Consider the following 15929-nt stretch of genomic DNA (forward strand, 5'->3'; position numbering starts at 1 on the left):
AAACTTGCAGTTGCCTTACCTCATGTAATTCTTTCTTTTAATATTTTATTTATGAGAGAGGAGGAGGTGGGAGAGAAACCCAAGCAGACTCCTCACTGAGCACAGAGCTGGATGCAGGGCTTGGTCTTATGACCTTGAGATCATAATCTGAGCTGAAACCAAGAGTCAGACACTCAATCAGCTGAGCCACTCAGTCACTCCAACCTCATGTAATTCTTGTAACTACTCTGGGGATGGTCATCCTTATCCTCATTTCATAGGTGAGAAGACTAAAGCTCAGGGAGGAGATGTCGTTTTTTCCCAAGGTCACGCAGTTAACAAATCTTGGACTTAAATCAAGCATTTTACTCCTATATCAATAGGGCTTCTAGGTAGAGACAATTTTAGTATCTTTGTAGGGCTCTTAGGTAGATGAGAAGTCACTCCACATATCCAAACCCCTTTCTTTTGTTTTCTACATTTATTTGTGCTCCCATATAATCATAATCTGAATCTAAATTTGCTGGCTAGTCCTCATCAAGTTGCAAAGAAGACAAAGAAAAACTTTTTTTTCTTAATTTTATTTTATTTTTTCAGTATTCCAAGATTCATTGTTTATGCACCACACCCAGTGTTCCATGCAATACATGCCCTCTTTAATATCTACTACCAGGCTCACCCCTCCCCTCCCACTAAAACCCTCAGTTTGTTTCTCAGAGTCCACAGTCTCTCATGGTTCATTTCCCCCTCTGATTTCCCCCAGTTCACTTTTCCTTTCCTTCTCCTAATGTTCTCCATGGTATTTCTTATGAACCACAAGTAAGTGAAACAATATGATAATTGACTTTCTCTGCTTAAGAAAAAAACGTTTTCTAAGTAACCATGGGCTACAGAGGAGTTTCTGGAGAGGCATGGAGGTTACACAGGTTCGGTGGCAGAAGAGGCAGGGTAGTGGGAAGGAGGACACCTTTAGTTATAATCAACACAAATAAAGGACCATCCCTGTCTGTATCTTGAAGCTGAACAGAGCTAAGGAACCTCAAGAACTGGATATCCACCTACTAATGGGCCCTGGGGGCCCCTGAGAGTTTATTAACCATCGCCTAAACGCATAGGGTTTTAGGTAAGATCTGAATGTGATTCAGGTAAGAGTTAGAGATAAGCAGTATGCTACACATTGATTTTGGCTGGCTCACTTTTGGAAGGATCAACACTGAAGAGTGAGTGGGTGTGGAGAGATGTATAGCCAATCTATGGGAAGCAGAATGAATTCCAGCATATCACCAGTGTTTCATTTCAAACACAGTAGAGTCATAGGTCATATCAAGACATTATCCTATTTTTGAAAGAAATGCCCCTTACCCCAAAAAACAATAACAAAAATAATAACACTACAACAAAACCATATTCATCTCCAATAATATAGAAGGCAGCACTCTACATAAAAGACAACCTGGCTTGGTTTCAAAAATATCCATCTGGCTTCAGGAAAAGAAGCCTTAAAATTTTATTTACACAGGTGCTGGCTCAGGTTTCTGTTGAATCTGGCCTCAACATACTTTAAAACATACCTCTGGCTGGACAAGGGAAACCAATGGCTGAAGAACACGGAGGATAATTTAGGACCTTTATTAGCTTTTGTCCTGGCCTATGGCTATGGACCTGCTTACCAGGGAGGTCAGACAAGTTTTGAAGATGAAGATACACAGAAAGCTATAACACCTTCAAGTCCAGAGCCTGGAAGCCAGGATAATCAATGAAGTATGTGCTTGCTGAGCTGTCTGGGGAATGTTACACATAGTGCCCTGGAAGACAAAGAAGGAAGGAAGAAACTAACCTTTGCTATATTCTTATACAAATACTATTGGCCCTTTCTGATCAGTAATTAACACTGAAGGGAGATGTGTGTGTGTGTGTGTGTGTGTGTGTGTGTGTGTGTGCCTTACATTAGATACTATTGGCCCTTTCTGATCAGTAATTAAGTAATACTGAAGAGGGGTGTGTGTGTATGTGTGTGTGTGTGTGTGTGTGTGTGTGTGTGTGCGCGTGCGCGCGCACGCGCCTTATATTAACCAGGGGACTAACACAAATACCATTTCCCATCTTCCCTTTCTGGTTTCCCAGGGGACACCACAAGTGTATATGTGCCAGTGGCTAAAGTTTTACTCCAAGAGAAACCAAAACTTACTGGGCACTGGGAGCTGTGTTACACATTATTTATTCTTACAAGAGTCATGTAAGCTATTACTCTCCTCACAGAAACACAGAGAAGTTAAGTGACTTGGGATTGAACTCAGGTCTACCTATTTCCCATGGCTGATGCATAATAAAGTGAACCACTGACAAATGGACATATCTGTCACATCTGATTTGTATCACATCTGATACAAATGGAGTATCTATAAGATTTTAGAGCTTTATTTGAAATATTTCAGTTGTTATATATTCACTGCTAAATTCTTCAAAACCATATAGTCCAACTACTTTATTATTCATATGGAGGTTTGTTATGCACGGAGGGAATGAGACATGCCTAAAGTCACATGGTAAGTCAATGGCAGAAGCAGAGCACTTTTGGTGCTCTTGCATTGCATCTTTTTCCACTACCAAGACAGCAGCCTACTTCCAAAAAGCCCAGAGATTAGCATAGGACAGGAATGTGTAACTGGGCATGGGGTGGGGCAGGCACAAAAGGCTAACTGACGGCTGGTCAAGGGACCTGCTGCATGTGATAAGGGGAACTCAACCATCTCTGTACTGTATGTTTCTCAAATAGACCTCTTGCTTTCATGTAATCCTGTCTTTGGCTAGCCTGTTCCCTCTTTCTAAAGTTCCCTTCCTACCTTTTTGTACCTAGCAAATTATTATACATCCCTCAAGACGTAAATCAACCTTTAACTTTTCTGTGGAGCCTTCACAAACTTCCAGGTAAAACAACTCCTTTTCTTATTCTGTATGCTCTAGGGGATTGTGTATTTCTAGTTCAGCAACTTATCCCTGTTATGTTGAGAACTCTCTGTCATATTCACTCCACATCCATTAACTAGTTGTATGACTTTGGGAAGCCATTTTGACTCTTCTATGCCTCAGTTCGCCTTGCAAACTGGGGGACAATAATAATACCTACATCATAGGGTTGTTGTGAGGACAGAATAAGAAAATGTCTATAAAGCAATATTGGGCATACTTAGTGCTCAATTAATAGTTTTTGTTAATATCTCTTATCCCAATGCCTGGTAGAGGTCTCATGTATACATTAAGTAAGCACCCACTGTTGAATAAAAGGACACCATGTGGAGGAAGTGCCAGTCATCAGCCATTTTGGGTATCCCTTTAGTCAGGCTACTCTTTTTTGAGTCCATAAATTCCTTATCAAAGACTAAACTAGACTAGCAGTCTGTAATCTTTTCTGTGTTATAGGACCTCTGAGAATCACATGAAAGCCATGAAACTCTCTCCAAAAAAAAAAAAAAATACTCATTTATAAACATGAGAACTTGCAAGAATCCTCGTATCATAAAATGCCTCATAGAGCCCTTCTGCTACAGACTAGCATTAGTACTTATTCCTCTGCTAAAGGGAAAATTATGTACTTTCAGAAGATGCTCTTACACATGGTGGAAGCAGACGGGACTCACAGGATCTGAGCACTTTTGGGGAGGCAAGGGTTGTTCTAAGGATTTATTGTGCTGCCTCACATAATTTTGGGGACTTTCAAGATAACAATCTCTGTGACTCTACTAATTGGCTGTGAGGCGAGAGAGCCCCTCAGATAAGAAACAAGAAATCTCTAGGCAGCCCTAATTTCTACCAGTTTTATGTCTTTAAACCTGGAAAAGCCATTTCCTCTCTCTGAGCCTCAGTTTCCTTGTCCGTAAAATGACTTGCTCAGATTTTTAGATTTCTAAGTTTCTTTTTTTCAAGTTTTAAAAGATTAACATTTTAAGACTCCAAGCACTACAAATCTTTTGTCTTTTCATCAAACAACTCATGGCTGAATTAGCTGTCCACAAAGTGAAAGAGGTTGTAACCACAGGGCTGTAGGAATGTGTTTATGTAACTTATGGAACTGTGAGAAGCCCAGTCTCCAGGGCCCACATGCAGTTACTACCAAGAAATCAAGGTCTGTCCACATTATGATGCATCTCAGGAGAGAAAGGAAGATCAAAATTTTAAAAGACAACAAGATTTTATGACTTTTTACCTCTTTCCTGAAATATAACATTTTCTGTTTTTGACATCAAAGGGGAGGAAAATAAATTTCTCTTGCTCCTGGCACCATGGAAAACATTCTGTGGTACACTTTGAGAAGGCTCAAAGCCAAGGTTCAAGAAATCAGGCCTCTACTATTTGTGTGTGTGTGTACACACACACACACACACACACACACACACACACATGCTTACTACATGTGAGATACTGGGCTCACATACATATATATGCTCTGTCTCTGAACTCTTCCCTTAGAGCTTGGTAATTAGCAAACTTCTCTTGAGAAAAGGTGTTAAATTATGCTTTGTGTTCTGTGACTCTGTGATGAGAGTGAATTAGAAGCCAGCAAGACTGGCTGTATCAGAATCATAATTTTCCCTATGAAGAGTAGGAGGTGGTAAAAGCACTATGGTTCGCATGTCCCTGGCCCTACCTAATGAAGAATCTGCTGATAAATCACCAGCTCTTTTTAAGTATTTGGGGCTTTCTTAGGAAGACAAGCTCCCTGTCAAATTAGTGCTACTCAGTGGCTCCTTGGTTTCTCCCCACAATATTTCTTTCTTAATTTCTTTCTGTCATTTCTGAGTCTATTGTTCCTCTTCACTGTTGTTTTTCTTGTTTGCCTAGGCATAACCCTTTCTTTATACTCTGGGTTAGTATGTTTATATATTTGAGGGGAAGCTGTGCTATAGCAGAGTGACTGTTATCTTTGGACTCAGAACACCTGGATTCAAATTCTAGTTATTCCATTTATGATCTGTTGATTAACTGGAAAAGCCTCAGTTTCGACTTTGCCTTCTGTCCCAGATAATTGTGAAGTTCAAGTGAGCAGTGGCGGGGCACCTGGGTGGCTCAGTGGGTTATGCCTCTGCCTTCCGCTCAGGTCATGATCTCAGGGTTCTGGGGTCAAGCCCCACATCGGGCTCTCTGCTCAGTGGGGAGCCTGCTTACCCCTCTCACTCTCTGCCTGCCTCTCTGCCTACTTGTGATCTCTCTCTCTCTGTGTCAAATAAACAAAATCTTAAAAACAAAACAAACAAACAAAAATCAAACAAATGAGCAGTGGATATCGTGGTCCTACATTCACTAAAGAGATTTAAAGATGTCCAGGATTAGAGCACCTGGTTGGCTCAGTTGGTTAAGCATCTGACTCTAGATTTCAGCTCAGGTCGTGATCTCAGGGTCATGAGCTGGAGCCCTACATCAGGCTTTGGACCAGGCAAAAAGCCTTCTTAAGATTCTCTCCATCTCTCTCTCTCTCTCTCTCTCTCTCTCCCACTCTGCTCCTGCCCCCGCCACCTGCACATGCACACTCTCCCTTTCTTTAAAAAAAAAAAGATGTTCAGGATTATGATCACCAAGCTGCTTGAGGCAAGCTCTATATCCTGTGTATGTGAGCCTAGTATCTCACATGTAGTAAGCATCTAGTAAATGTTTACTGGCTGAATGCATGAGCAGATTACTACCAGGCCTGTTCTTATGAGGTATTCAGTAGAAGGGAGTCCCTAGTCTAGCCAGGAGCTGAGGAGATTCCACTGGGGTGTCCCAGGAACTGAAACAAAGACTGGAAGCAAAGAGACTGAGAATTCTAATCTTTATTCTCTTTATAAAGATTAACTCATCTACAAATCGCAGTTTCTTCTTTTGTATAAAAGGAAGTTTCCTCTTCTGTACTTTCTTCTGGAGGTACAGGTTTACCTGCCTACTTGGAATGCTGAGAGCAGTTGCTTAGCCATGAATAGGAGTGCGGACACCTGAATAATAGGTTCCAGAACTATGCACGCATAGCTGTTATAACTGAAGAGATTGTTTTTTGAAATAATGGCTCATCACAGAGTTTGATCATTTTGAAGGATAGTGTGTTTCTTGCTATGCGACTACAGCCCACAGAAGAAATAACTCCCACCTTTGGAAAAAAGGTGGTTCTAACATTTACCCTTACAATAGAAGCCAACTGCAAAGATCTACTATACACAGTTTCACAATTACCAAGAGATTCTGTGAAGGATAGAAAAAAGTTCTGGCTACAGCACATGGGCTTTGAAAATATAACAGACTGGGGAATAGTAACAAGGTGGAAGCAGGCAATGAACTCAGAAAAACTTGCAAGTGACATAGCAACTTCTTGTTAATCATTACTTCATAAAATGTACATGCTATAAATAAGGAAGCTCAGAGCACTATATAGCAGCAATGGCAAATTCTTGACATGGCTCCAAAACTGGGCACTAACAAGACTTGAAAGAGTATCAACTGCAGTGCGTTACAGAGCTAAATTATTTATTCTGAAGGCCTGTTGTCTGGTCTTGTTATGGGGACAACCAGAATTAAGCCAGAAATGTGTAAAGGCAAAGAATTATGGGGAAATATATGGCAGATCCATAACTCAGCTGACCACCTGGGGCCTACTTTCTATCAGGCAGAGTTTTTCTACACCACTTAGTATCAGATTGTCCCCAATGTCCGTCCTCTTTACCACTTGGGTTTTATGTGGCATGGAGCAAAACTCATTCATATGTATTTCATAGTTATCCATATGTTTACAGTGCAAAAGTCTAGGAACCATATGAAATATTTTCAAGTTATGGGTATTATAAAGGGGAATGAGCTACTAGATCATTAGGAAAAATGTGTCCTCTTCTAGCATTTCTGTATTAATTTACTTTTTTCCTGGCTTTTCTAAAAAGTGCTCAAGACCTAGAGACCACTAGATCGGCATTCCGGACAAACAAGACATGCAAACTTTGGCCACTCAGAAGAATGTTGAAAATCAGATAATCTAGAGAGTTACTAAAATACCAGAAGCTGGAAAGAATGAAATTTACTCTGTAGATTTGCAAGCACAGGAGTGACCATCCAAAGTAGGAGTCAAAAACTAGAGCTCACAAACCAAATCCAGTGTGGCTCAAGAGCTGAGAATGATCTTTAGATTTTAAATGGCTGAAAAAGATCAAAAGAAAAATATACTGAATGGCATGGGAAATTAAATGAAATTCAAATTTCTGTGTCCATAAAGTTTTACTGTAATACAGCCACACCCATTAGCTTAGTATTGTCTAGGGCTGTTCCCAGGCTACAAAGGCATAGTTAAGTAGTCCAGTCAGAGACCATATGGCCCACAAAGCCTAAAATATTTACTACCTGGTCCTTTATAGAAAAATTTGGCTGATCCTCTGATATAAATTCTGGCTTTGACATTTAGAAAAACCTGAGAAAGATAAAAGGTAAGAGGAACTTTGTGAAAAGTTATCTAGGATCGGTGCAATCAGGATCAGTCAATTCCTTGGCCAAATATACCTGATCAAGGCTCTGTTGAAGCTGCAAGCAGATTCTTCTAGCATAGTTAATTTCCCCTGGGAAATGTTACTCAAAAAGCCAGGGAGTGAAGAGGACACTGAAAGGCACAAAAAACTCTCTGCATGACTCCAAACGAGGAGTAATATTCAATTCCACATGAGTTGAGGTGGTAAAGAGTGGATTTAAAGGACAGAAAGAGTTCAATGAGGGTTCACTTACATTTCTTCCCTCACAAAAACCTGGGGTGTGAGAGGGAATCAAAGCCATACTTTTATAAAATTTGCCAAGAATACTAAATTGGGACATATTGTAAACATCAGTGACAATGGTATAATTCTTTGAGTCCAGAATGTAAACTACAGTTTCAATTTTATGATGTGTACCAAACAGCACTCCATGTGTACAAAACAAATGGATGCACAATCTCCAACGTTTTACTAGAAAATGTCTGAGAAATAGTAAATTCTTGAGCACATACTGCACATGATGAACTAATTAACCCTCTTTGAAACATGATGTGGTGGACATGGGGATTTATGTCTTCATTTTCCAGATGAGAAAATGGAAAAGAAAGGAAGTTATCCGACTATGGTCACAATGCTGGGGGAAGGCGGAATCTCAGAGTCCTGAATTTTAACCTAGCCCGTCCACAGTGCACTTTCTCAACCGGCTCTAACCTCATCTGAAAATTGATTTTTAAAAGAATGGGAGCTAGGGTTCACCACCTGTTAGGAAGGCAAAACGAAAAGTGCATATACATAGAAACGCATGTTTGTTTGTTGATGTAATAATTTTGACAGTGATGATGTATGTAATTTGTAGACCCATCATAAAAAGTCAAAACTGGAAAGGCATATGAAAAATATCTAGGGGTGGGGTGCCTGGGTGGCTCAGTGGGTTAAAGCCTCTGCCTTTAGCTCAGGTCATGATCCCAGGGTCCTGGGATCAAGCCCCGCATCGGGATCTCTGCTTAACAGAGAGCCTACTTCCTCCTCTCTCTCTCTCTCTGCCTGCCTTTCTGCCTACTTGTGATCTCTGTCTGTCAAATAAATAAATAAAATATTTAAAAAATATATCTAGGGGCGTCTGGGTGACTCAGTCTATTAAGCATCCAACTCTTGGTTTTGGCTCAGGTCACCATCTTCTGGTCATGAAATTGAGCCTGACATCAGGCTCCACACTGAGCATGAAGCCTACTTGGGATTCTCTCTCTCTTCCTTTCCCTCCACCCTCACCTACCCCACTCATGCTATCTCTCTCTCTTAAAAACAAAAAACAAAACAAAACAAAACAAAAAAAAAAAACCCTAACTTACGTCCCTTATCTTACAGACAGAGAAAACTGAAGTCCAAAGAGGAAAATTAATTATTCAAATCCAGACAACTAAAACCCCTCTGAGCCCCTCTATTGGTGTGTATAGGCATCACCTTCCTTTGATTTCCTGGCCTTTTAGATGGCATTCAATATGCCTTCCCCTGTCACTTCCCTGGTCATGCCATCACCCCATCAACTAGCTGATTCTCCTCATGCCTGTTTCTAGCCCACAGAACATCCTCCAACTGCACAAACATGTATGCACACACACAAACACACACACACACAAAGTTTTCCTCAACCAGATTTTAGTGATTTTATCCCCATGGCTTAGCATCATTATTTTTTTTAATATCAAAATATGCAGATACCTCCCTGACTAGCCTAATCCTTACCCCAAACTCCCAGAATTACTGACAATGAGAAAATATGAGGCTCCCTCTTCTTCCACCTCCTCTATAGGAAAATATGGCTAGATTACAATTGACTCTGTGCTAGGCCTTGCCCCAATGACAGCATTAAAGCCTCATGCTTTATGAACTACCAAAGCTAGAAATGGATTTCTGTCTGATGTGCCAGGCTTTTAAGTCTTGTACCTGTGCCCAGTCCAGAGATTTTTGAAACCATGAATAAAGTGGTAATCAACACTCTGAATAAGTCTGACTTAACTGACAACAACAAACAAATGAGGAAAAGAAAGATTTGTGTTCCCACTCTCTCCAAGACAGGTGGAATTCCAAGTTTCAACAAGGCAGATTCAGAATCACTTTCATAAAGGCCACTGGGGTGATAAGGACACATTGTAAAAATGAGGGAAAAAAACAAATCAATAAATGTTCTCTGTGGATAATAAGACAACCCCTTGCCTTCAAATAGAGATAATGACAGCAGTAAACTCCAGCCAACAAGCTTTACAGATGGAAGGAGAAAGAAAATGCCTTTTTTTATTTGCTTGTGGTGTGTGTGTTTGTGTGTGTAAACCACCTTCTCTTATCCCTCAAAGATTCAGGACCGGAACCTGGGGGTCATATTCCAAAGGAAACAAGAGGCTTCGTAGCTTTCTAAACAATCCATTTGTGACTTTTCATATTTCAAGCAGTCAAGGGTATTTGGACCCCTGAGCTCACAGAGGCTCATTTTCTCAAAGAAAATATTACCAAGTTTCCCTAACTTGAGTGATTCTAAGGTCTAGAGCATTTTGAGATCTTGCTGAATTTCCAAGTATTCTTTAAGTTGAGTGATTACCCCTTTCCGCTTCCTTATTCTCAAATAGCCCAAGATCCACATCATCGTGCAGCTCTGCCAGCTGCCATTCTGCCTTTCTCCCTTCTTCAGCCCCAACTTCTGAAGAAAGCTCCCATGTGGAATATGTTATGACAGCAAAATATTCCCTTTTACAATATGTTTGATCACTTTCCCTGTTTTCCAAAAACAGTATCGTGACGCAGATTTGTAAAACCCAGAGGCAGCATTAAATACAACCTAATCTATCTGACTATTCAATTTGCTTTCTCAGTTGCTTACTTGAACTCTTTCCCCAACTGATATAGATGCTCTTCCTGTGTTTCCTGGGCTTACTGACACACTATCTCTAGATGGGTGCTCTGGTTTATTCTCTGCTCTATAGGCAGGACCTACTGGATGATGGGGGAAGGGGAGGAAGCAGATTCTCACTGGGGAAATTGAGGGTGATCTGATGTGTTCAGACTGTTCCTCACTTTCTTTTCTGACAGGCATCTTTCCGTAAGTACTCTTAAGAAAGGCAGGAACTGATCTCTGTGTCTCTTTCTAAACTGCCTAGGGACAGTACTGGGGCCCTGGACCTTATACTAGCTCAGTTTGTGCAGAAGCAATAGGCCACTTGGGGGTATGGAAGGAACATGCACCATGTTTTCAGTAATACTAAAAGCTGGCTGTCTCCTTGTTGCTTTGGGGACTGGAAGAAAACAAAATAACAATTTTCTGTTTTATAGCTATTCCTGCCACCCATCTAAAATGAGGAAAAAGCAATCACCATTCCAATTGGCTGCCAATGGGAAAACCAGAAAAGGACACCTGTTTTGCACCTTTTCTCCAGATGCCAAGAACTCCCTGTTGCTTCTGTTATCCTCTGAGGGATGCCCTTAGATTTCTGGTGAAAAGTGTGGCTTATATACCTGCCACTTTTATGAGTGTTCACAGGGTTTGTTGTCCTTAACTAAGGAAATGCTGTTTTGGTTCTGACTTGGAACTCAACATGTCTAGGCCAGGGAGGGGGTAGGAAAGGCTTTGTCAGGGAGTATTTCCCTTGTGGAAAGTGGATATAGGAGTAGATGCTGGTGTTTGACAACAGGGTTTGCCCCCAGAGCAGAATAGATCTGTCTAGGGGCTGCTTATCAGTGTCCTATTGAGAAAAGAAGCCCTTATTACAGGATGGAGGATGGAGTGGATGAGTAGGAGATTTGAGGCCAGGTTGATTGTGAAGGAAGGAATCATTAGCGTACATGGGAGGTCTATAAATGGTAGTTCTTATTGTAGGATCTATGGAAAGAATAAAAGTATTTTGTCATTCTTGATCTTTATTTACTTGGGGGCTACTAATGCAAAGAGGGCCCAAGGAGGCAGTAGCAGGAGGGAGCAGGTGCACAAACCGATGGTCCCTGAACAGCAACAACACTTCCTTTCTGAGGCTGAGGCCGAGGAGACTTTGTGACAGAACAGTCCCATATACACTACAGAGAATAGGTGGGGACTCAGCTGGGGTTTCTCCACTTCTAACTTCTCTAATAAAGACATTTTGTCCCCTCACTACACAGCAGAATGAAACACAAGCAGGGAAGAAATTACAACTTTTCAAATCATTGATTTTCTTCCATTCTTAGGACCACCCCAAGCTCTAAACAAAAGGTAGGATCACTGTTATTGACTACATTGTCTGTACTACCAAGGTTGCCAAAGCCAGGGGACAAGCAAATATAAAAACTTTCTTCTTTAGGTTCTTAGGTTCTTTGAGAGGGTCCTGCCAGTGACTTTGTCTCTGAGACGATAAAATCCTGGGCTCAGGAAGACTGGTGTCTCTCTATATAAGATAAAGGAGAAAGGGAAAAAGATGTGAGTGTGCAAGTCCCTTTACCTTCAGCAGCCCTTTTAAAGAAGACTTTGCAGCTTCCACAAGTGAGAGCTCCATAGTGACAGCCAGAAGCTTCATCGCCACAAATCAGGCAGGTCTTCTGGGGTGGGAAGTAATAGTCAATGGGTAGAACATGATCTCTGGCAGTCTCCAAACTGAAAAGACACATGAGAAACAATGCAATAATTGTCAGTAGTTGGCAGAGATAAGAAGATAGAAGTCTGAGGTCTTCAGGAGCAAGCTACATGTGTAAATTATTAACTTTTATGAAATAAAATTATTCCTTACTTAATTGAGTCAGTATGAAGCTGATTTTTTTCTGGTTCTTCTAGGGATGATGTTTATAGGGTGTCTTGTCATGTGGACAGAACCTTTTGGAACCCTGCTAAGGAATTCAAGAAGTTCTCTGGGATCAGCCAGTCTCATGGGCTAAGTTTACATGAGGGAAGGATGAAGACAGAAACCTGAGGTTAAAGTATCTAACTTAGGGTGGTTCTGGCAACAATTTCAGAGCAGTTAAATGGTCTGAACCCGGCTCTATGGCCTTACCTTATCCAAAGGGAGATCGAAGGCAAAAAACGTCTAAACAAAACAGTTTGGTATGCTTTTCTCTAGTTCTCTGAGCCTCACTCTCACCTGTCAATAACATTGCCCATCCTACCGAACTACTGTTCTAAGTGGCAGTATAAATTGTATAAAGGATAAAAATCCTTTAAAATGAATACACAAGTGAGGGATCATGATTTGTATTATCATTCTGGTCTGATTTGTTCTCCACCCCCACCAGTTCCTTCACTTTGTTTAGCCATCTCTGTAGATCACATGAACATCCCCTCCTCTTCATTCTACAACATAAAGTAGCAGAATCCTTTATGCCTGAGGCTCTTGTTGGGAAGTGATACACAGTAATGCTGGAAATTTCTCAGGCTACCATCTCAACACTTGGCCATTAAAATACTCATAGGGTCCTTAGGCTAGGATGGAGCTTCAGGGATCACCTAATCTAAACTTCCTATGTCTGAAGAAGATCTGTGTCTGAGTCCTTTCAGGTAGATGTGAAGGAGAGGGTCAGAAAGCCAATCCTGAAGCTTTAATAGAAGTGTAATTCTGAGTCTCCCATAGTAATTAATTCAAGATTAAACAAATGAAACATGGTTCTTCTAGGCAAAGGTCAAATTTTTTCTCTCCTATGCCCTATGTCTAAACATTGAACAAGATTCAAATGACCTCCTGGGTTAATCTGCCTAAGGTAGATGGTAGTTGTCCATATTCTCATCTACAGGAATGTAACCATACTTTTTATGAGCACTTCTTTATAAAGGAAAGGAAAGGAAAGGAAACGAAACGAAACAAAACCTTAATGGCAGCCTATTTGCTGTGTTGGATAATTTCTACACTTCAAAACAACTCTGATAAATATTTTTTTCTTTTATTACATCATATGAAGAAAGATTCAGAGAGGTGAACCCCAAAATGATTTGACAGCAAGTCCAGGATATTTGGCTGCAAATCCAATACAGTTCCCATTACCTTATCATCTTCCTGCCACTCTCTCACTTTCTACACATGGCTCTTTGATTATCATGCTCAGCATAGTCATCAGAATAAAAAAAAGCATGAAATGTTATCCTCCCCTTAATAAACACGGATCAGCCCTGGCAGGGCAAAAGCAAAGAAAATTTAGCACTTTACCTCTAAGACACAAATATCAGTCTTTATTCAAGTCCCAAGTACAACAGAAACCACTCAAAATGTTTAGCTGATATGCAAACCCAGCAGCTGGCTATGGTGGCCTATATCCCCACCACCCCCACCTCACCACAGGCTCTCCCTTTCTTAACCTGACTTTGGAAAGCCAGCAGGAGTTTGTGCACCAAAACAAGACTAGCAGGACCACAAATTCCACAGGCAAATAGCTCACTTTCCATATATAAATAGGCCAAATATTAAAAGCATCATCCCTTTGGCTAAAAATGTCATTTTCTTGGGTTAAAAAAATGTATTCCCATTCTCATTCACAAAACAAGGAGAAGCAGAAGTTTTTTGTTTTTATTTTTGCAGATGTCTTCATCCTTTCCCCCCTTTTTTTTTTTTTAATTTCTGGAACTAATGCAAGACATTCAAATAAACTAAAAAAATGTATTTAGGCACTTTATGTGCCAGGCCATTTCATATATATCATCTCATTTAGTCTCCCCTCAAAGCCATGCCAGGTAGCTCTGTATCATCTCTATATCGTAGGAGAGGAACCTGATGTTCAGTAAAATTGGACATGTTCAAAATCACTTGTCTCATAACTGGAAATGCCAGATTCCATCCTAGGTAAGTCTGACTCCAAAGGGCTGATTCACAACCCATGACTAACTATGTTATAAAATTGAAGGTTGAAATGAGATAGATTAACTCAACTCCTAGCACCTAGCCCTATGAACCAAACAAAGGGCTCGGAGCTGGGGATATTGTGACAATCAATACATTACATACTTCCTCTAAGAAACCTATTATCTAGTAGAGAAGACAGACGGGAAGTAAGAAACTGTAAAATAACATAGTAGATAATATAATAAAGCAGAGTACAGATTACTGCAGATAAGGAAGCACCTCAAAGATGGGAATATTTTTTGAAAGTTATAAAAGTATATAGGGGTAAATGAGATAATGATAAAGACTAATTTTTATCATATGACAATGCAAGGGCCTGGTTGGCCAGAGGGACTCATTTTGTGTTTATGTAGTGAACTTAGATTGACCCTATGCAGTAAACTTAGATTGACCCTGCCCCTCTCAGAGGAACTTACTTGCAAAGCCTAGATACAAGGGCGGGTCAGGCCAGGTGAAGACATCCAATCAGTTGGGTGCACATATATCTACTAGGGTAAATTGAAATTCAATTGGCCACCTGTGTGTTACCTAGCAGTTTTTTTTTTTTTTTTTTCTGTGTGTGGCCAACTTAGCATGACTATGCAGTTTTCTCTCTATTGCAATCTCATTGGCCACCTGTGTATAGCCCGGCTAAACTACCTCTATAAAAGTTAGTCTGTGAGGCTGGGAGGGGTCGCCTCTTTGCAAGAGATGGCCCTGATCGGACAGTTTGATTCTCCATGCTTGGCATGAAATAAAGCTTTGCTTGACCTTCGCTTTGTATCAGTCTCACTCCTTTGATTACGGACCCTAACAACTTGAAAATAAATATTAGATATACAATATGGAAACCTGCATAAATAAGATGTCTTTTTGAAAAGAGCCTTTAAGAAACATACATTTTCGTCTTCTTTATTTTACAATACAGTTCAAATTGTTCGAAATAATCTAATCAAATTTATAGTCAATACTTAAAGACTGAAGAAAGTCATCGATATTTTATTAGATATAAGTTTAATAAAATGCACTATTTAAAAAAAATAACTATAACTATGGTCAACTAATCTTCAACAAAGCAGGAAAGAATGTCCAATGGAAAAAAGCCTCTTCAATAAATGGTGTTGGGAAAATTGGATAGCCACATGCAGAAAAATGAAATTGGATCATTTCCTTACACCACACACGAAAATAGACTCAAAATGGATGAAGGACCTCAATGTGAGAAAGGAATCCATCAAAATCCTTGAGGAGAACACAGGCAGCAACCTCTTCGACTTCAGCCGCAGCAACATCTTCCTAGGAACATCGCCAAAGGCAAGGGAAGCAAGGGCAAAAATGAACTATTGGGATTTTATCAAGAACAAAAGCTTTTGCACAGCAAAGGAAACAGTTAACAAAACCAAAGGTCAACTGACAGAATGGGAGAAGATGTTTGCAAATGACATATCAGATAAAGGGCAGGTGTCCAATATCTATAAAGAACTTAGCAAACTCGGGGCGCCTGGGTGGCTCAGTGGGTTAAGCCGCTGCCTTCGGCTCGGGTCATGATCTCAGAGTCCTGGGATTGAGCCCCGCATCGGGCTTTCTGCTCTCTAGGGGAGCCTGCTTCCTCCTCTCTCTCTGCCTGCCTCTCTGCCTGCTTGTGATCTCTCTGACA

The 15929-nt window shown here is 40.6% G+C and overlaps 1 protein-coding gene across 1 annotated transcript in view; it reads right to left on the reverse strand.

The window, feature by feature from the left end:
• The window catches only part of LOC111161016 (androgen receptor), a 211644-nt gene that overhangs the window by 77335 nt on the left and 118380 nt on the right, over nt 1-15929 (reverse strand). Inside the window, exon 2 of the mRNA XM_022524455.1 lies at nt 11915-12066. Within this exon, the coding sequence (XP_022380163.1) occupies nt 11915-12066 (152 nt within the window). The remainder of the gene's footprint in view (nt 1-11914; nt 12067-15929) is intronic.

The sequence above is a fragment of the Enhydra lutris genome, unplaced genomic scaffold, assembly GCF_002288905.1.
Source record: "Enhydra lutris kenyoni isolate GAN:26980312 unplaced genomic scaffold, ASM228890v2 scaffoldscaffold81, whole genome shotgun sequence".
Taxonomy (NCBI): domain Eukaryota; kingdom Metazoa; phylum Chordata; class Mammalia; order Carnivora; family Mustelidae; genus Enhydra; species Enhydra lutris.